Genomic DNA, 21,893 nt, shown 5'->3' with positions numbered 1-21,893 from the left:
AAATTTACTGCTGTAGTTCATTTATCTGCAGGCTAATAAAATAGTTGTAATGTAAATAAATAATGCAGCAAAATTATACTTGCACGCAGTTCAGAATGGGCTGGCTATATCATCTGAGGTTACAAAAAACGGCAATTGCCTTAACCACTTGCTTACTGGGCACATATACCCCCCTCCTGCCCAGGTGAAATTTCAGCTTCCGGCACTGCGTCGCTTTAACTGACAATTGCGCAGTCGTGCGATGTGGCTCCCAAACAAAATTGGCGTCCTTTTTTCCCCACAAATAGAGCTTTCTTTTGGTGGTATTTGATCACCTCTGCGGATTTAATTTTTTGCGCTATAAACAAAAAAAGAGCGAAAATTTGGAAAAAAAAATCATTATTTTTTACTTATTGCTATAATAAATAGCCCAATTTTTTTTTTTTTTTTTTAAAAACATTTTTTTTTCCTCAGTCTAGGCCGATATGTATTCTTCTACATATTTTTGGTAAAAAAAATAAAAAATCGACTGGTTTGCGCAAATGTTATAGCGCCTACAAAATAGGGGACAGAATTATTATTATTTTTTTTTTTTACTAGTAATGGCGGCGATCTGCGTTTTTTTTTTTTTGGGACTGCGACATTATGGCGGACATATCGGACACTTTTGACACATTTTTGGCACCATTTATATTTATACTGCGATCAGTTCGTATATCAGTGTCGCCAAATTCTGGATTGTCCTGTGGGTCAGTCTGTGTGTCCAGAGATACAGTCTCATCTCTGGACGGCAGATGGAGCCAGAGGGATCCAGGCGGAGCCACTTCTTCCCAGCAGCCAATGAGAGGAGTTGAGCCTCGCTGTGCATGCCGGGAGGGGGTATTTCTGTGGCGGAGGCCGTTGTTCTGGGTTCTTTGCGGGTTCCTGGTTCCAGGTGCGGCACCCACCTTTAGGGTGTGCGCACATCGCGGGCCCCACCACTATGGCCTACCTGGCCTGGGGTCGTGCGTTACGCGGAGTTCCAGACTCTGGGCCCTTCTGGCCTGGAGCAACTGATGCCACAAAGGGGCCCCAGTGACTTACTGGGTCCCCAAATTCTACTGAGGAGATCCCAGGCTGTATGCCGTTCGGTGGGGGATCGGCTTGAGGAGAACTCGGAGGCAGGTTATCCAAAAGGGCTTGAACGAACCATCGGGGATCTGCTGACAGGAGCATTGACAGGTACACTTGCACTGTCAACCGGTGACCCTGACGTGATTTCTGGGAGGATTTGCTCAATCATTTAGCTCATCCAAGTACTAGGCCTGTGGCAGAGGTCTCACCTGAGCCAAGTCGGTGGCAGAGACTTGTTCCTCCCAGCAACCTAAAGTGACGATTCGGCTGCCAGGCCTGTGGCAGAGGTCTGTCCGGGGGCACTTCATCCATTCTGGCTAGAGTGGCGACGAACTGTATCTACTACAGAAAGCAGGATTGCTTTCCTTCTATCCAAAGCCTGATACCGCAAAGTTCCTTTACTTCATCAACCTTTTCTGGTCTACCTCAAGTAGATGTTGGTCGTGTTGGGCCAAGAAATAAAGCATTCAGAAAACCTTATCTACGAATTGGACATTCGCTTATTGCTCTACTCACTACCTTCACCCCTAGACAACACATAGAGGTAACTCAATACGCCGATCCCAAAACAATCAGCGGCTCCTGAGGGGGTAGCGCTACAAGTGCTTGACGCGCCTAAATGAGTTTACAAGCGTCCATTGTTTTTTTTCCGGCCAAAACTCTGCTACCAGGAGGAGGAGAGTTAGCATAACGTCCAAGGTGCATGAGGCCTAAATGTTCTCCAAGGATGCCTGCTCTAGATTACGTAGCCTACATCTGATATCCTTGGGCACATAAAAAGCCAGCCATTCGCTTTAGGTTAACTGCTTGCCGACCAGCCGCCGCAGTTATACGGCGGCAGGTCGGCACTGCTGGGCGAGATCACGTAGCTATACGCCATCTCGCTGAGCAGCCAATAGGGGCGTGCGCGCTCACCGCCGGGCACCTGCGATCGCTCGTTACAGAGCAAGAACCGGGAGCTGTGTGTGTAAACACACAGCTCCCGGTCCTGTCAGGGGGAGAAATGACCGATCGTATGTTCATACAATGTTTGAACAGCGATTTGTCATTTCCCCATGTCAGTCCACCCCACCTTCAGTTAGAACACACCCAGGGAACATGATTAACCCCTTCCTCGCCCCCTAGTGTTAACCCCTTCACTGCCAGTGGCATTTTTATAGTAATCAATGCATTTTTATAGCACTGATCGTTATAAAAATGCCAATGGTCCCAAAAATGTGTCAAAGTGTCCGCCATAATGTCGCAGTACCGATAAAAATTCGCTGATCGCCACCATTACTAGTAAAAAAAAAAATATTAAGAAAAATGCCATAAAACTATCCCCTATTTTGTAAACGCTATAACTTTTGCGCAAACCAATCAATAAACGCTTATTGCAATATTTTTTTTTTACGAAAAATATGTAGACGAATACGTATCGGCCTAAACTTTTTGGGGGATATTTATTATAGCAAAAAGTAAAAAATATTCATTTATTTCAAAATTGTCGCTCTATTTTTGTTTATAGCGCAAAAACTAAAAACCGCAGAGGCGAATAAATACCACCAAAAGAAAGCTCTATTTGTGGGAAAAAAAGGACGCCAATTTTGTTTGGGAGCCACGTCGCACGCCCGCGCAATTGTCAGTTAAAGCGACGCAGTGCCGATTCGCAAAAAGTGGCCTGCTCTTTGACCAGCAATATGGTCCGGGGGTTAAGTGGTTAATGGACATCATCAAGATTTTTTTCACATTTCTAGAGGGGGACAAAATAGACATTTTTTAAAATGCCCCAAGCTTATGCAATACCCCACACGCTGCCCCGTTATTACATTACTCACACGTTCCGGATGTTTCTCATCTAAGAAAAATGGGCAGAATCAAAAGCCCATGATTAAGCACTAATTTATAGTGCGAAACGCGTCAGCTGTTTTACTTCCGTGTTGTGTGCTGTGACTTGTAGTGCATTTTTTCCTTTTTTAAATAAAGACAACCATCAAGGTTTTTTGGAGTGCGGCTGTCCATATTTTCTTTTTCCAGAATCAATGTTTGGCGTTGCCGAGAAGGTACTTGCTGATGAATTGTTTTTATTCCTTAGATAACAACATGAGAGAGAAGACAGTTCTAGTGGAAGATACAACACAAGTGAAGAAACTGACAGATGTTTCCACACAAGATTTCACATATAAAGAAGAGCAACACAAGAGCATTCTTCATGAGCTGCACAACACCATTCGGAGTGTGAAGGAGAAAGAGAGGGAACTCCGCCTCCTGCAAACACAAGTAATGACTTCTCTCTCCTTACCACAATGATCCATTCTGTGCTAGTGAGGGCACAAATGGCTCCATCTACTTATTATTATTATTATTGTTATACAGGATACTTAGGAATATTGTGCCAAATTAGAAGTTTAACCACTTTCTTACTGGGCACATATACCCCTTCCTGACCAGGTGAAATTTCAGCTTGTGGCACTGCGTCACTTTAACTGACAATTGCGCGGTCGTGCGACATGGCTCCCAAACAAAATTGGCGTCCTTTTTTCCCCACAAATAGAGCTTTCTTTTGGTGGTATTTGATCGCCTCTACGATTTTTATTTTTTGCGCTATAAACAAAAATAGAGCGACAATTTTGAAAAAAAAACAATATTTTTTACTTGTTGCTATAATAAATAGCCCAATTTTTTCTTAAAAAACATTTTTTTTCTCAGTCTAGGCGATACATATTCTTCTACATATTTTTGGGAAAAAATAAAAATAAAAAAAATCGCAAGAAGCGTCTGGTTTGCGCAAAAGTTATTGCGCTTACAAAATAGGGGACAGAATTATTATTATTTTTTTTACTACTAATGGCGGCGATCAGCATTTTTTTCATGACTGCGACATTATGGCGGACACATCGGACACTTTTGACACATTTTTGGCGCCATTCACATTTATACAGCGATCAGTGCTATAAATCTGCACTAATTACTGTATAAATGTGACTGGCATTGAAGGGGTTAACACTAGGGGGTGAGGAAGGGGTTAAATGTGTACCCTAAATTGTGTTCTAACTGTAGGTGGAGGGGGGGTGACTGGGGGAGGTGACCGATCTATGTCCCTATGTACAAGGGACACAGATCGGTCTCCTCTCTCCCCTGACAGGACATGGATCTCTGTGTTTACACACAGAGCTTCACGTCTTGTCCCTGTAGCCGCCGATCCCGAGTCCCTGGCGGACATCACGGCCGCCAGGCACTCGCATCGGCATCTCAGCGATGCGGCAAGCACGCGCGCGCCCGCGCCGCTGGATGCGCGCGCAGGCCGTAAAAACACGGCCAGTTAGAGATTCAGAACCAACCCGCGGCCGTATAAAGTCGTACGGCCGTCGGGTAGTGGTTAATTAAGAAATGAGGATGAAACCGATGATTCAGCATGATTTGCTTTCTTCATTAAATTAGCATTGGATTTTTTTTTAAATGTGATATCTAGAAAGTGAAATATGCTAAAATAAATTCAGGCCCAGATTCACGTAGATGCGCGTATCTTTGTGCGGGCGTAACGTATGCTATTTACGTTACGCCTCCGCAACTTTTACAGGCAAGTGTCGTATTCTCAAAAGAAAGTTGCGGCGGCGTAGCGTAAATAGGCCGGCGTAAGCCTGCCTAATTCAAATGTGGTAGATGTGGCCGTGTGTTATTTAAATTTTATGTGACCCCACGTAAATGACGCTTTTTACGAACGTCGCATGCGCCATCCGTAAAAGTATCCCAGTGCGCATGCTCCAAATTAACCCGCAAGAAGCCAATGCTTTCGACGTGAACGTAAATGACGCCCAGCCCTATTCTAGAACGACTTACGCAAACGACGTAAAATTTTCGACGTCCATACTTAACATTGGTACGCCGCATGTACGCCTCGTATAGCAGGGGTAACTTTACGCTGGGAAAAGCCTAACGTAAACGGCGTACCTGTACTGCGTCGGCCGGGCGTACGTTCGTGAATTTGCGTATCTAGCTGATTTACATATTTCTAGACGTAAATCAGCGTACACGCCCCTAGCGGCCAGCGTAAATATGCAGTTAAGATCCGACGGCGTAAGAAACTTACGCCGGTCGGATCGAATAGAAATCTATGCGTAACTGATTCTATGAATCAGGCGCATAGATACGACGGCTCAGACTCAGAGATACAACGGCGTATCTAGAGATACGCCGTCGTATCTCCTTTGAGAATCTGGGCCACAGTGTTTAGAAACATGCTACAAATTGCACACATGCAGTAATAGTAGAAGTAGTAGAAGTGATACAATTTTAGTATTTAAATCTGTATGTGTGCACCAGATCATAAACTGACACAATGCACTACAGCCCTTGCAGAGTTTGGGGGGGGGGGGGGTTCACGGGCAATTTGTCAGGGCAATGGCTGGTGGAAAGCCAAGGCGAGACGCACCACTTTTTAGGTTAATTTCAGGTTCAAAAGCAGGTACCAGGTGCAGACCTCGGCTCACCACCGTCCTACACGCTTTTGAAACACATCAACTGTAATCTCTGTATCTGTCTGGCAACTTTTGACAATAAAGATTACAATCAAGCAAGTTTGGATTTCCAGTGTGCGACCATTTCGCATTCGGGGCAATGGCTGGTGTTGGCGCTTCAATTATTACGGCACCATAGTTGATATGGTGTCAGGATAAATGAAGCGCATTATCTATATTATTACATTGTAATATAAAATTAAATAGTTTAACTCATCCTAATGTAGAATCAGTGGGAGCCCTGATCGTGTCACTTGCCACAGTCGCCTGACACCAGATGCAGCTTGTCGCTTGCCACGTCACCTGCCACCAGACGGAGCTTGTCACTTGTAAAGTCACCTGCCAGCAGATGCAGCTTGTTACGTCACCTGTCTGCAGATGCAGCTTGTCACTTGTCACGTCACCTGCCTTCAGACGCAGCTTGTCACTTGCATCGTCGCCTGCCACCAGATGCAACTTGTCAAGTAGCATGCCACCAGATGCAGCTTGTAACTTGTCACCTGCCACCAGATGCAGCTTTTTACTTGCCACCAGATGCGGATTGTCACTTGCCACATTGCCTGCCATCAGATGCAGCTTGTCACTTGTAAAGTCACCTGCCAGCAGATGCAGCTTGTTACGTCACCTGTCTGCAGGTGCAGCTTGTCACTTGTCACGTCACCTGCCTTCAGACGCAGCTTGTCACTTGCATCGTCGCCTGCCACCAGATGCAACTTGTCACGTCGCATGCCACCAGATGCAGCTTGTAACTTGTCACCTGCCACCAGATGCAGCTTTTTACTTGCCACCAGATGTGGATTGTCACTTGCCACATTGCCTGCCATCAGATGCAGCTTGTCACTTGCCACCAGATGCGGAATGTCACTTGCCACTTCACCTGCCACCAGATGCAGCTTGTCACTTGCCACCAGATGCAGCTTGTCACTTGCTACCAGATGCAGCTTGTCACTTGCTACCAGATAGATTGTCATTTGCCATGTCACTTGCCACGTCGCCTGCCACCAGATGCGGATTGTCACTTGCCACGTCGCCTGCCACCAGATGTGGATTATTACTTGCCATGTCACCTGCCACTAGATGCGAATTGTCACTTGCCATGTCACCTCCAGCCAGATGCGGATTGCCACTATCCTGCCACCAGCTGAAGCTTCCCACTGTTGCCTGCCACCAAAAAATACCAGATGCAGCTTGTCAGTTTTTAAACGTAAAGGAAATTTGGTGGCAGCAGATCTCACAGTCTCTGCCCAGCTCATCAGAGTGAAGTTGGGTAGTGAGAGATGATGTAATCAATCTGCTGCCTGCAGCTGCACAGTGAGGGCAGAACTTCTATGATGCAGGGCGGGCGGTGAGAGATGATGCCATCTCTCTGCTTGCTCGCTGCCCCGCTTGCTCTCCGAACTTGCTGTCCCCAGACTGCAGTGAGGCCACGGCCCGGTGGTTGGGGACCCCCGCATTATGCCACATGACGAGGGCCTGCCAAAATTGCTGCAATGGCTGCAACATGCAGGATTTGTTTTTTTTAGATCTAGTATGGAGGTCACCAAACTGTGGCCCGGGGGCCAGGTGCAGCCCTTTGCTTGCATTTATCCAGGGCACGATTCCTCCCACTGACATTAACAATGGGGCATAATTCCTGCCACTGACATCAACGATGGGGCACAATTCCTCCCACTGATACCAATGATGGGACACTAGTCCTCCTACTGACACAATGATGGGACACTATTCCTCTAACTTACACCAATGAAGAGGCATTGTCACCAATGCCAGGGCATGTTCTACTCCTTTAGACCCAGAAAACAAAAACTCCTGCGCACAAGTGGATTGTCCAATGGTCAATGTTCCATAGAGAAAATACCAAAACCGGTAACAAAGGCCTTGCTGCCCTTCATGGACGGGGAATATCCTAGTAGCAGAAAGAAGAGAAGAAAAAAGGCGCACCAGCCTAGTGTGTTACTGTAGACGATTTAATGAATAAAAAAGTGATAAAAAACTACTCACAAAGGAAGCAGCATAATAGGCTTGTCGACAACACTTTGGTAGATGTCCCTCGAACCACACTCCAAATAGGGGGAATAGAGGTGTGTCACTGCCGGCTGGCGCGTTTCGAGGCTACAAAGACCTCTTCATCAGAGTCCAGCAGGGCTCTCCCAAAGTGTTGTCGACAAGCCTATTATGCTGCTTCCTTTGTGAGTAGTTTTTTATCACTTTTTTTATTCATTAAATCATCTACAGTAACACACTAGGCTGGTGCGCCTTTTTTCTTCTCCATTTTCTACTCCTACTGGCCACAGTCCAGCCCTTCTAAAGTCTGAAAGATAATAAACTTGCACTTTGTTTAGAAAGTTTGGAGACCCCTGATCTAATACAACGCTATTTCAGAATAAAAAGGGTTAAAAGGAAGAAAGTCAACCAAAGTGTGTTATCAGGCAAGAAGATTGTGCCTAGTATCCCCTCTGCAAAAATAGGGAGGGCCTGGTCAGTGGTGTGGCCTGCTGGCCTGCTAAGATATCATGACAAATTAGCTAAGCAAGGAAGCAGTTGCTGTGGGTTTCCCAACAAAAAAAATTCAGGGCTTCTTAGAAATTGACCCCATTTGGTGAGAAAGGGAAAAGTGCATGCTTAGCAGTCATTGCAGCATCTTGCCTAACAACCTAACATCACTGGTCTAGTCCAGGCAGGGCTGTGTGCTGGGATAGTGGGATGATTATGTAAGGAGCTGATTTACTTCTAAAGAGATCTTCACCTAAAAATAAAAATATTACAGCATGTTGTTAATTAACACTCATTGAAAAACAAGCTGTGAAATATCTTTTATTAGCACATTTCAAAACTGTAACCATTAGAAAGTTGCAAAAAGAACCGTCCACAGGTATGAGTTTGCTATGCCTTTACCAACAAGCGGAATAATCACTGCATTTATCATTTATAATACAGACAACGTGGTGCCAGAGAATGTTTAACATGATGAACGCATAATGTACTATAACTGTTTTTGTGCAGTTAATATGGGGGCTGCACTGACCATACATCATTTATAGATAGATGATTAAAATAAATATTATACATTTATCGGCGTATATCGCGCACTTTTTTGCCCTGAAAATCAGGGCAAAATCGTGGGTGTGCGATATACGCCGATACCCGCTTTCCCGCGCCGAGTTTTGAATACTGCGCCGACATATACCGAGCGCAGTACACTCGGGTATAGTCGGCCAGTCTCGGCTTCTTCCGCGGTCACGTCCTGGACGTACAGGAAGTGAGCGCGACAGTTGCCGAGCCTGCCCGAGTGTACTGCGCTCGGTATATGCTGGCGCAGTATTCAAAACTTGGCGCGGGAAACGAGCGGGGAGGACGCGAGGACGCCGCAGAAGGACGCCGGACCCGCCGAAGAGGACACCGGACCCGCCGAAGAGGACACCCGACCCGCCGCAGAAGGACACCCGAAGCCGCAGAAGGACGCCGGACGCGCCGAAGAGGACACCCGAAGCCGCAGAAGGACGCCGGACCCGACGAGGCCGCCGATGGACGCCGCGCAAGACACCAAAACTGTAAGTACAAAAATAACTTTTTTTTCACAGGATTGGGGGTCACTTTAGGGGTGTGCGGTATACGCGGGAGCGTGTTATACCGCAATAAATACGGTAGTTAAAGTGGTTGTAAACCTGAGACATGAAATATGAACTAAGCATATCCCTTTAGTGTACTTGTTTCAATCCAGAGCACTAAAGGCTTGTTTATACTTGCTTCAAAATGCAGCATTGGACAAGCTTTTTTAAAGCACTTTGAATGCCAATCAAAGCGCCTGTCACTAAATAAAATGGTTACCTTACAGTCCTGTTAACACGTTGCGTTTGCTTTGCTTCCCTTCAAAAATGATACCCCATGTAACTTTCTTGGTGCTTCAAAACGTCTCCAAAGCCTCCATAGAAGTCTATTAGCCAGATTCACGTAAACGTGCCTAACGTTAGGCAGGCGTAGTGTATCTCATATACGCTACGCCACCGTAAGTTAGAGAGGCAAGTGCTGTATTCACAAAGCACTTGCGTCCTAAGTTACGGCCGCGTAGCGTAAATGTGCCGGTGTAAGCGCGTCTAATTCAAATTCGGGAAGAGGTGGGCATGTTTTATGACAATAAGGCATGACCCCACGTAATTGACGTTTTGAACGTACGGCGCATGCGCCGTCCGTTGACATAACCCAGTGCGCATGCTCCAAATTACGCCACAAAGACTCATTGGTGTCGACGTGAACGTAAATTACGGCCAGCCCTATTCACGGACGACTTACACAAACGACGTAAAAAATTTAAAATTTGACGCGGGTCCGACGTCCATACTTAACATTGGCTGCGCCATCTTTTTGGTGATTTATCTTTACGCCTGAAAACGCCTTACGTAAACGGCGTATCTTTACTGCGACGGGCAAGCGTACGTTCGTGAATAGGCGTATCTCGCTGATTTATGCATTCTAGGCGTAAATCAGCGTACACGCCCCTAGCGGCCAGCGTAAATAGTCAGCTAAGATACGACGGCGCAGGCGGTCGTATCTTAGCAACATTCAAGCGTATCTCAATTTGAGAATACGCTTAAATATACGACGGTGCAGATTCGGAGTTACGACGGCGTATCTACTGATACGCCGGCGTAACTCTACCTTAATCTGGCTATATAACTATGCTTGCTAGCAGCACCTGCAGCTTTTGAGAGGTCTTTATTCAGCTTTAGCTTTGCTTTGTTTTGGAGGTATTGCAGGTATGAGATATCCCAGGATCCCAGGATCCCAGATGTCATCAGCAGTCACTTCCTGTTCATGTGTATATATTTTGGAAGTGTCTGGTGCAGATGTCACATTTTGCGTGCAGCCTAGAGCAGCAGGAAGGAGCAGAGCAACTAGCATACGACACGTAGTGTGCAAAATTGGAACGCTATGGCACAGGGATATGCAATTAGCAGACGTCCAGCTGTTGCAGGACTCCAGCTGACGCATAGCAAGACTCTAACAGCCACAAGCATGACTCCCAGAGGCAGAGGCATGATGGGACAGTTTTGCAACAGCTGGAGGTCCGATAATTGCATATCCCTGGCGAGTATAGCGGAAGGTGAGCGGGACCTGAGAGAGGACGGAGTGGCAGGGGATCAGCAGAGCTAGGGGACCGGAGCAGGAGAAACTAGCAATGTCACATATGGTGCGCAACGTGGAATATAGTGAAAGGTGAGCAGGTGAGCGGGTACCAGAGATAGAGGGATCGGCATACAAGAGATTTGAAGTTACTACTGAGAGCTGGAAGTTACTACTGAGCAGGGGGTCAGCAGAGCTGGGGTTACTACTGAGCGGGGGATCAGCAAAGCTGGGGATACTACTGAGTGGGGCATCAGCAAAGCTGGGGATACTACTGAGTGGGGCATCAGCAAAGCTGGGGATACTACTGAGTGGGGCATCAGCAGAGCTGGGCGTACTACTGAGCAGGGGATCTGCTGAATGAGGATATTAATAAGCTGGAGATCTGCTGAACGAGGGTACCAATAAGCTGGGGATCTGCTAAACGAGCGTACCAATGAGCTGGGGATCTGCTGAACAGGGTTCTACTGGGCCCCTTTAAAACAAATAGAAAACCTGTCTATGGTCGAAATCACACTTCTGAGGATGAGAAGAGTAAATAATTCGGTATCTTGACTGGAGCCTGAAGTGGAGGCCTGGCAGAACACAATTTGGACATTGCTAAAATTTTCAGTTGTGGGGGGAGCTCTGTGCTGGGAGGGGAGAGAGCTTTGTAGTGGGCACTTCTTAGCACTGCTCAATACATACTCCAGGGACAATTTTTCCCAACTGATATTGATGCAGCATAATTTCTGCTCTTAGCAACACCAATGACAGTATTTTTTTCCTTTCAGTGACACCACAGATGCAGGGGCATATTTTACTTTCAGTGAAACCACCAACCTAGGGAAATTCTTTTCTTCACCACTGTCAGCACCATGTTTGGACTTGGTGGGCAGCGATGGTGGCATGGTTTCTCATTTTTACCCTGGGTACTGACTGACCTTGTCCTATCACTTGGTATCAGTATAGCAAAGGTTCTTGTATCTTCTTCACCATTTTCAATGGGATACATGTCTGCTGAGCTAGTTGTGTCAAGAGATAGATGGGGCCACTTTTTTTTTGCTTGGTTGATTGGAAACCTAATTTTTTTTTTTTTAATAACAAATATGTTATACTTGCCTGCTCTGTGCAATAGTTTTGTACAGAGCAGTCCCGAACCTCCTCTTTGCAGGTACCCACTGGCTCCTCCCCCCGCCAATTGCCCCTATAGCAAGCCACTTACTATGGGGGCACTCACGACCAAATACACTTTTGGGACCTATTATTTATAGGTCTTGTGACAGCAACCACCCCAGGGGCTACATGGACCTAGTTCCATGCAAGACCTTTAGTATATTCAGCGCAAATCCCTGTGTTTAAAAAAACTTGCGGCGGCGTAACGTAAATGAGATACGTTACGCCCGCACAGAGATACGCCGATCTCTGTGAATCTGCCCCTATATCTTTTAGGTTTTGTAAAACCTAAACTTTTACCCTCAAAATGTTAAGTTTATAATAAATCTTTATTTTTTTGTGTAAAAATAAAAAATTAAACAGTACTTTGGTCTTGACAGCTTTATCTAAATTTTTATTTTTCATTTTTTAGCTTCAGGAACAGACAAAGCAACATGAAACTGTGGAGGCACAACTGACAGAGAAGAGGTCGGAATGTCTATCGGTACAATCTACCATACTTCAGCTTGAGGAGCAGTATGTAGCTACAGCTCAGTCTGTGCAGGAGCGTATTGTTTTCCAGCTGCGGTATGTTTTATTAAAATGGAATTGCATTGTTGTTTTTAAGGGTAACCATTCAGAATAAAAATATAGGAGCTTATAGAAGATACGTTTCTCTCATTTTCACAATTTCAAGCTATGCATGGCCAGAGGAGGGGCCTTTGGTTCCTTTATCTTCAATTACAATGTTTTTATCGCTTTTTGATCCCGAAAACTGCTATTCATCGGCCACTTACAGAATTTGAGGATTTATGTATATCCTCTTTGTCTCCAACCTGTACTATGTCTAAGTCTTCTGCATTATTATCTACTTTTCACTCCCCCGATTTACCTTAGTTTACAGCCAACTGGACAGTGGAATTTAGTATACAATAGTACTATTCACTGGCCCTCTATTGGTAGTACAACCCTGCGCTTTAGGATGACCCACAAAGTACAAGACAATTAAAACATCTGTCCAGATAAAACACAATAAAAACAATAAAAGCAGCTGCTTAAAATATAAAAGTCACTTGGTAAAAGCAAAAAAATTAAAACAGCGTGCACAGAGCTTGTTGATAGTCCTGCAGCAGCGCTGCAAACTCCTGGTTTGATAAGAAAAAAGTGCTATGTAGGATGACCAGATCAGATGTAGCCAAAGTATGTGCTCCAATCACCAAAAGTACATTCACCACGTGGGGGGATATAGGGTCCCCTTCGGGGGAAACACTCACCAGATGGTTTCTTTTAAATAGCGTTTCAATATATATTTCCTCGCATGCTGCCTTCTGATGTTGAAATCTTCATACCCCTCTCACTTCTTGATCACCGTTTATATTTTTACTCTCAAGGTATCATATCCACAGATGTATAAGGGAAGGAAAAAATCCATATAGTGCAGTATCGTTTTAAAACTTTAATGTCACCCCAAAAAATACATATACACCAGTCCCCTTATAAAACATGCGTACCAGATAATAAAAATAGTCAGGCAAATGTATAACATGTAGATTTTTTTTGCAACTCTTTTGCAACAGTCAGTGGAGCGCAAACTCTTAGAGCGTTGCGATCCAGCATCCGACCGGAAGTGACGTTTGCGCTCCACTGACTGTGAAACCAGGAAGTGTAATACTGCAGGAAAGTCTCCAGAGCGGTCTTCAGGGGTCCAGATCCAAACAGTGAGAGTTGCAAAAAAACATCTACATGTTATACATTTGCCTGACTATTTTTATTATCTGGTACGCATGTTTTATAAGGGGACTGGTGTATATGTATTTTTTGGGGTGACATTAAAGTTTTAAAACGATACTGCACTATATGGATTTTTTCCTTCCCTTATACATCTGTGGATATGATACCTTGAGAGTAAAAATATAAACGGTGATCAAGAAGTGAGAGGGGTATGCAGATTTCAACATCAGAAGGCAGCATGCGAGGAAATATATATTGAAACGTTATTTAAAAGAAACCATCTGGTGAGTGTTTCCCCCGAAGGGGACCCTATATCCCCCCACGTGGTGAATGTACTTTTGGTGATTGGAGCACATACTTTGGCTACATCTGATCTGGTCATCCTACATAGCACTTTTTTCTTATCAAACCAGGAGTTTGCAGCGCTGCTGCAGGACTATGGACAGTGGAATTTAGCCGCCCAATTCATGTTGAGGAATGGGATCAAATTTTTGTCAATACACCTAAATTTTCAAAGGCTTGTGATACTCAAGAACGCAATTTTTAATTGCTTTCGAGATGGTATCGCACTCCAGTTAACCTACTTTGTATCTTTCCATCTCAGTTGGATTTGTGTTGCCGTTGTCATGCCTCTGTAGGTACCCTCCTTCGTTTTTAGTGAGCATTCCCTCCTATTTATAAACTTTGGGAGCATGTAATTTGTCTTCTATTAGTCCCTCAATTCCGGAGTGGATCGGGACTCTTAATGGTATTATGTGTATGGAGGAATTGGTAGTGGAAAATAATGATACTTACAGTATGAGAAGTTTAAAAGTGTTTGATTGACCTGAAAACATTTAAAGCAGAACTCCGGGGTCGGCAAATTACATTTGTGAAATTTCTTACCATTGAAGAGAAATATCTGATTGAAGTTTCAGGAAGTTCTCTCTGTAATTTAAAAAATGCAGCATCTTTCTGCCAAGGAGGAACTATTAGAATAGTGATTTCATCATATCCCCTCCTCTCTCTCTATAATCAAAGTACACTTCTCGTCATCGAAAAAAACAAGGGGGGTGGGAGCTGCGGTGGCTCAACGCGATTGGCACTGCGCTGACAAGCCATTCACCTCTGCAGCTAGGGGTTCGGATCCCGGTCTCGGCTACATGTGAATTCAGTTTGGTGGTCTCAGCCCGACTCCCGGTGGGTGTGCTATGCGAGGTAAGCTTGCACTTAGTACGCCCACCCCCCTCCCACAAAAACCACCACACTTACACGAACTCGAAATTGGGTTAACATGCACGCACTTTGACCACGCGGTCTCTAAAAAAAAAGAGAGGCGAAGGACTAACGGGGCTGGTTGAGCGGGCTAGATCCTCTCACTCCCTTATAGGGAGTCCCTCTGCCCCGTTGGGCTTCAAAGCGGAGCAGGTAGGGCGGGCTGTGTGGGAGGACCCCCTCACACACCCACCATTGCCACCCGGGGCATGGAGAAAGGTGGCAGATTGCCTCTGGGGGAGGCCTGCCTACTCCCAACTCCTCTCTCGAGTACACGCACAAAATACACTTTAAAAGGAAAAAAAAAAAAAAAACAAGGGGGTGTAATGGCGCTCGCTAATTGATAATGATTAGTGCAAATATATTAAAAAGGATCTAATATCCTAATAACGTGCATTAATAATGCAAAAAATAATTAAATTACGTGAAATATATGCAATATTAAATAGGATGCATACCAAATAATTCATGCAATAATGTGCACCAAGTGAATATATGACAAGTGCTTCTCCACAACAATGAATAAAAAAAAATAGGTCCAATCACATTCACAAATGAAAAAAATGTCCACAGCAATTCCGGAAATTAATATTGTATTAAAAAAGATGCATAGTAAAAAAATCATGCAATTGATGTGCAACAGGTGAATCAATGATGAGTGCTCCTCCACAAAAAATAAATATGTCCAATCACATGCACATATATAAGGAAATGTCCACAGCAATTCCTGAAGTGTAAAGTGATGATAAATACACTGCAAACTGGTAGGTGCTCCACTCCAAGTGACCGCGTTTCCCCAGCCTCTCACCTCAACTGGCTTAGGTAAAAAGCCTCCCAATAGTATCCAGGAAGCAGCTCACAACCACGGATTGATCACTTAGTACTCCCCAGGCTGGCGATAACTAATTTTCTCTCAGCAAGGATAAGGGCCCCCAGCAATGGATAAAAAGACAAGGATACGCTCCATAGTGTAATAACATTTAAAACCAACTGATTTATTCAAAAACATAGACACTCACATAGGGTTGAACAAAGCGAACAGCATGAATGAACAGATTCACCTCCGCTCTCGGCCGCGAGCAGAGGTGACGTCACCAACGGCTCTCCTTCTCACTTACGCGTTACGTGGTTGAGCACGCCACTTAATCATAGGGTATGGAGCTGTCGGCATGAAGGGTGACATTTGTAGCTGCGGCGCCGTCATGACAACCATCGCTGACATGACGGCGGGCTCAAAACTTAAAAATCAGGACATCATCCATTTCCACGGAGGCTTTTTACCTAAGCCATCCTACTTAATATTGCATATATTTCACGTAATTTACTTATTTTTTGCATTATTAATGCACGTTATTAGGATATTAGATCCTTTTTAATATATATTGCACTAATCATTATAAATTAGCGAGCGCCATTACACCCCCTTGATTTTTTTCAATACTGTCAGTGTGTGATCACTAATTTAGTTGTGGCTGCTGCTTAGTATTATTTTTAGTCTATTGGACCATTCTCTATATAGTGTGGTTTGCGCATTAGTTCCCCCATTATACTCACACTTCTCATCATGCTTCGGGAATTGCAGTTACACAGTTACACTAGGCCTGTACATGTTAAATGTGAACTTCAACATAAATCGCACCCCTCATTCTGCAGCCAGCCATACTACTCCGTAACAACAAAAACCTGGGGAATGCCCAGGGAAAAACCAAGCCTACTTACCGACCAACTTGCAGAAAACCAATTAACCTGTCTACAGTATGTGTTAAAAACAGGGGTTCAGTCTGCACGCATTTGCAAACGCATGCGTGAGCCACAGAGCCGCGCCAAGGCACCCTGTAATATCTGTGGTCCTAACACTAAACAATGAGCGTCCCCACAGTGGAGGCACATGCATTTTAATGGATAGACAGGGGCAGGTGAACTGAAGGGAAGCCACCCCTCATTTAAAGGTACAAGAGCACACCAAGCACCCAGCATATAGCACAATGGCTGCAAAGGTGTTGGTGCACTGATGGACCAATATAAACACCACAGGTGAAGCATAAACATGTCCACTGCCCCCGTCTATAGCTGGCCATAACAGTAAGTAGCATTGGAAGGCTAAAGCAGATAACAACAAAAACCTGGGGAATGCCCAGGGAAAAACCAAGCCTACTTACCGACCAACTTACCGACCAACTCCGTAACACACAGCAAGATAGACAGACAGTCCGTGTTCATCCTATACCGCCATAGAGGAGAGTGGAGATCTGACAGGGCGGTCACTAAGTGCCGCCTTAGTGCCCATGAGTGCCATCTCAGTGCCCTTAAGTGCCGCTTCAGTGCCCATCAGTGCAGTTTATTAGTGCCCATAAGTGCCGCCTTAGTGCAAATAAATGCCTATCAGTGCAGTTTATCTGTGCCCATAAGTGCCACCTCAGTGCCCATAGATACTACCTCCAGTGCCCATAAGTGCCGCCTCAGTGCCCAAAAGGTGCCACCTCAATGCCCATAGATGCCACCTCAGTGCCCATAAGTGCCACCTCAGTGCAGTTTATTAGTGCCCATAAGTGCTACCTCAGTGCCCATCAGTGCAGCCTATTTGTGCCTGTCTGTGCAGCAGGGCTTGTTAGGAGAGCCGCCCGATGACACAGAGCGGCGATCTCCCGGTGTGACAGATCTTGTTTGTGTAACTGCAGCTGTTGTAAAGTCCTGCCTACTAAACCTGCATTGTGATAGACAGCACACTGGTCCAATGCCAGTCCAGGAGGCAGCACTTTACAAAGGCTGGAGTTTCACATACAAGATCTGTCACACTGGGAGATCACCACTCTGTGTCATCGGGTGGCTCTCCTAACAACCCTGTGCAACATGACAGGTGGGTGGTGGGCAGGCAGGCTGCGGCGGGGGTGTTGAGGCCAGTGCTGTCAGAGTGGAGGAGAAGGACGCCACCTCTATGGGTTGTACAGACTGGGATCTGTGAGGCCTCGTACACACGACAGAGTTTCTCGGCAGAATTCGTCGAGAATCTCGGTGAAGAGCCGGATTCTGTCGAGAAACTCGGTCGTGTGTACATTTTCGGCCCGATGGAGCCGCCGAGGAACTCGTCGAGCAAATAGAGAGCAGGTTCTCTATTTTCTCGATGGCAGTGGATTTTGGCTCGACGAGTTCTTCATCGGGCTGTTTTTTAAACGAGAAACTCGGTCGTGTGTATGCTAAGAGACCTGTCAAAAACTTAGACACTGGAGACCAACATAGGTAAAACTAGCGTTTGGAATGGAGATAGCACATTCGTGTCGCTTCCAACTTTATTTAATCGTTTATTTGCAGCGCTTTACACAATTTTTTGTAAGGGCACAAAACAGCAATATAATTTTTTTTTTTAAGATATTCACACAGAGTTCCTTAAAATTAGGTGGAACCTTTTTCTTACTGGACTCAATATTTTTTTATTTTTTTATTGTCACCTTATTTTGGTCGTGTGTTTTAAATCCTGCTTTTAATATTCACCTTAATTTTAAATTTTCAAAAAATGCAAATACTTTTTTTTTTTGTAATGTCAAGTTCCCCCCATAGAAACCTTATTGCTTTGTCTTATCTCATGTGTCCCATTCAAATTACACCTTATATCCAATTTTTAAAAAATAAGAACCTGCCTTCTCACTTGCAAAATTGAAATGTAAAAAAATACAAGGACAAGTATGAACTGTAAAAAAAAAATGTACCATTTATTTTGGTAATAAAAATAAATTTACTATGCAAAAGTCAGCACTGGAGAGCTTGCTGCCATTTGTGCACAGCCAGGTGTGGCCTGATGTGACTGGTGATCAGTTGGAGGCCAAAATGGGGACTTGAGAGGTTCATTCAGGAAGTCACGCATCAAGGTCTTGGACTCCCCGAGGTCAGAAACTGGAGCAGGGCAGGCAGATGTCACCAGGTTGTGGTACTACAGCAGCCTGAACTCTGGTACACCACATGGAAGTAAGGGAGTCACTTTCTGGATTTCTTCAAGGCCTTCCTTGGTGGCTTCCCTGCAGCCTGCTCTTTCACCTTCTCTGCAGCCTTCTCAGCAGCCTTCCTCTTCTGCCTGGCTGGAGGTGGTGCCACAGGGGTAGTACTCATGCCAGGAGGAGGAGTAGACGAAGGTGGTGGAGGATGAGTAGCCGACGGTGGTGGAGGAGGAGGTGGAGGAGGAGGAGGAGCAGTAGAAGGAGGAGGAGTAGTAGAAGGAGGAGTAGAAGGAGGAGGAGCAGTAGAAGGAGGAGGAGTAGAAGGAGGAGGAGTAGAAGGAGGAGGAGCAGTAGAAGGAGGAGGAGTAGAAGGAGGAGGAGTAGAAGGAGGAGCAGTAGAAGGAGGAGGAGCAGTAGAAGGAGGAGGAGCAGTAGAAGGAGGAGGAGCAGTAGAAGGAGGGGGAGTAGAAGGAGGAGGAGCAGTAGAAGGAGGAGGAGTAGAAGGAGGAGGAGCAGTAGAAGAAGAAGAAGAGGAAGCAGAATGTTCAGAAGGAGCAGGAGAAGAAGAGGAAGAAGAATGTTCAGATGGAGCAGGAGAAGAAGAGGAAGAAGAATGTTCAGATGGAGCAGGAGAAGAAGAGGAAGAAGAAGGTGGGGGAGCTTGAGAAGGAGCATGAGAAGAAGAAGAAGAAGAAGAAGGTGGGGGAGCTTGAGAAGGAGCATGAGAAGAAGAAGAAGAAGAAGGTGGGGGAGCTTGAGAAGGAGCATGAGAAGAAGAAGAAGAAGAAGGTGGGGGAGCTTGAGAAGGAGCATGAGAAGAAGAAGAAGGTGGGGGAGCTTGAGAAGGAGCATGAGAAGAAGAAGAAGGTGGGGGAGCTTGAGAAGGAGCATGAGAAGAAGAAGAAGGTGGGGGAGCTTGGGAGTTATGTGGTGTGTGAGGATGGGGATGGCGGCAAATCACAGTGTCCTCCGTGAGAAGACCCCTCACCCCCTGATTTGCGAGGGTGATGAGGAGGCCCTCAAAGAGGAGGCGTTGGTCTAATGTCATTTCTGACATTTTGGCCAAAACCACTGTTACAAATCCCTCCTGAGCAGTGGGAGGCTGTTGAAGGGTTGCATGGGCGTCCCGAATGAGGGCTAGTGAGGCGTCACGCACCCTTGTATCCCTCACCTGCCTTCTCGGACGCAGACGAAGAGGAGACACCTGGCATCTTGTGCTTGGCCCAGCAACCTCGTGCAACCCACTTGGGCCTGCCACCTCATCCGCTCCACTTGGGCCTGCCACCACGTTACAGATACTTGGGCCTGCCAACACGTCCAAGATACTTGGGCCTGCAGCCTCCTCCAAGCCACTCACCCTGTCCTCCTCCTGCCTGGCATTTTCCTGATCCTCCTGCTGCCTGGTCTCGTCCTGTGTATGGAAAAAAAGTAAAGTTTTACTATTTTAAAAAATTTTTGTTTTATTTATTTAAGCTCCTGACTGTTGCATTTTTTTTAGTCACGACTTAGCTAAGCCAATCATTCTGACCCATGTTTTATGGTCAATCACACCACAAAAATTCATGGCCAATACTGACAAATTTTAGGAATAACACTTTTAGATCTAATTTTTATTTACCTTTAACATCTTAATTTACATCTCTTTAACAACATTTAAACACCACACATTTGCACATTGAAAGTACTATATACCTGGCTCCAGCTGGGCAAATCCGGATCTTCATCCAGGATGGAAGGCTGCTGAGAGGGTTCATCTGCAGAGGGAGCAGCAGGTTGGCTGGAGGGAAGGCTGGACCTTCTGTGGCTTCTGGGGGGAAGGCTAGAAAGTGACTCCCTTACCTCCAGGTGTTCATCCAGGAAGCTCAGTTTGCTGTAGTACCACAACTTGGGTTTAAATACCCGCCCTGCTCCAGCTCCAGACCTCATCGAAGCCAAGACCTTGTTGCGTGCCTTCCTGTAGGTGCCTCTCAAGGTCCCAATTTTGACCTCCAACTGGTCAGTTGTCACATCAAACCCCACCTGTCTCCGCACAAGTGGGAGCAGGCTCTCCAGTGCAGTTTTGCGCAACTCTCTATTTCTAGATATGGGGTCTTTGGTGGCCCACAGAACAGGAAGTTCTTGCCACCGATCAATGAAGATCTCCAAGAAGTCGGTCGGTTAAAGAGATTCATCTTTTCCTGTCCAAAACCAAGGATAAAAAAATAATGTCACTACACAATCTATAAAGTCAATTACTCTTTCTCACAAGCTAGCCCTTAAAGGGTCAGTAATGGATAACTATATTTTTGGAGGAAATGACTGTTTACAGTGTCTAGAGACATACAAGTGCATACATATAATGTGCCTCTAGTTTCACTTTTGGTTTTAAATTTATTTAATGTTTCTGTGAAGTAAAGAGACACACAGAACCCAAAAAAAATAAAAGCAGGGCATATTTTAATTTCTAAAATTATTAGCATTGTTTTGGTGGATTTTTAGACACACAGCTTAGACCACAGTGACAAGCTCCCCTGATAAATTTGAGAGGGAGCCAGAGAACCAGGAAGTGATGATTTATGCAAAGGATTACAGCTGCTTAAAAGCAAAAAGGGACAATGAGGACATGAAATCAAGACTGATATAATGTAAAGTTAGTTATTTCTGCCCCAAACAATTTTGGCTTATTGCTCCTTTAAATGTCTGTCTTTCCTGAAGATGCCACTGCTGTCCCAAGTTCGAAGCATACCTACACGCTTGTCGTTCAAACGTCTTTCTTACGCAACCCGGTCGTATGGACGCTACATGTGTTCGAGCCTTATATACACTCCGCACACGACATCCGCCCATGCTTAAAAAAAATTGATGTTTCCCCCCCGCCCCTTATCTTCCGTCGCAAAAACGACAAGGAGGAATTGGCAGCAGATCATGTTGGGTCAGTTCCTAGGAAACAGATGACCAGTTGTGTCGAACTAATAAGCCAGATCTCATCCTCATTTGTGTATGAAACGTTAGTTAGAGAAAAGCACTCCCGATATAGTTTGGTCAAGACATAAAAGCGACCATTTGCATCATGTTTAAACCGACTTGTTTTTAGAAGACATCCTGATGAGAACCGAGATTGCCCACACAACAGTAGTTGGATCAAAATGCATAATCA

The 21,893-nt window shown here is 45.3% G+C and overlaps 1 protein-coding gene across 1 annotated transcript in view; it reads left to right on the top strand.

Moving 5' to 3' along the window:
* Positions 1 to 21,893, top strand: part of LOC120941194 (myosin-9-like) — a 137,120-nt gene that overhangs the window by 58,326 nt on the left and 56,901 nt on the right. The window contains exons 6-7 of the mRNA XM_040354492.1: positions 3,167 to 3,351; positions 12,277 to 12,431. Of these exons, the coding sequence (XP_040210426.1) occupies positions 3,167 to 3,351; positions 12,277 to 12,431 (340 nt within the window). The remainder of the gene's footprint in view (positions 1 to 3,166; positions 3,352 to 12,276; positions 12,432 to 21,893) is intronic.

This window comes from Rana temporaria, chromosome 5, assembly GCF_905171775.1.
Source record: "Rana temporaria chromosome 5, aRanTem1.1, whole genome shotgun sequence".
Taxonomy (NCBI): Eukaryota; Metazoa; Chordata; class Amphibia; order Anura; family Ranidae; genus Rana; species Rana temporaria.
This window is presented reverse-complemented; position numbering and strand designations above follow the sequence as displayed.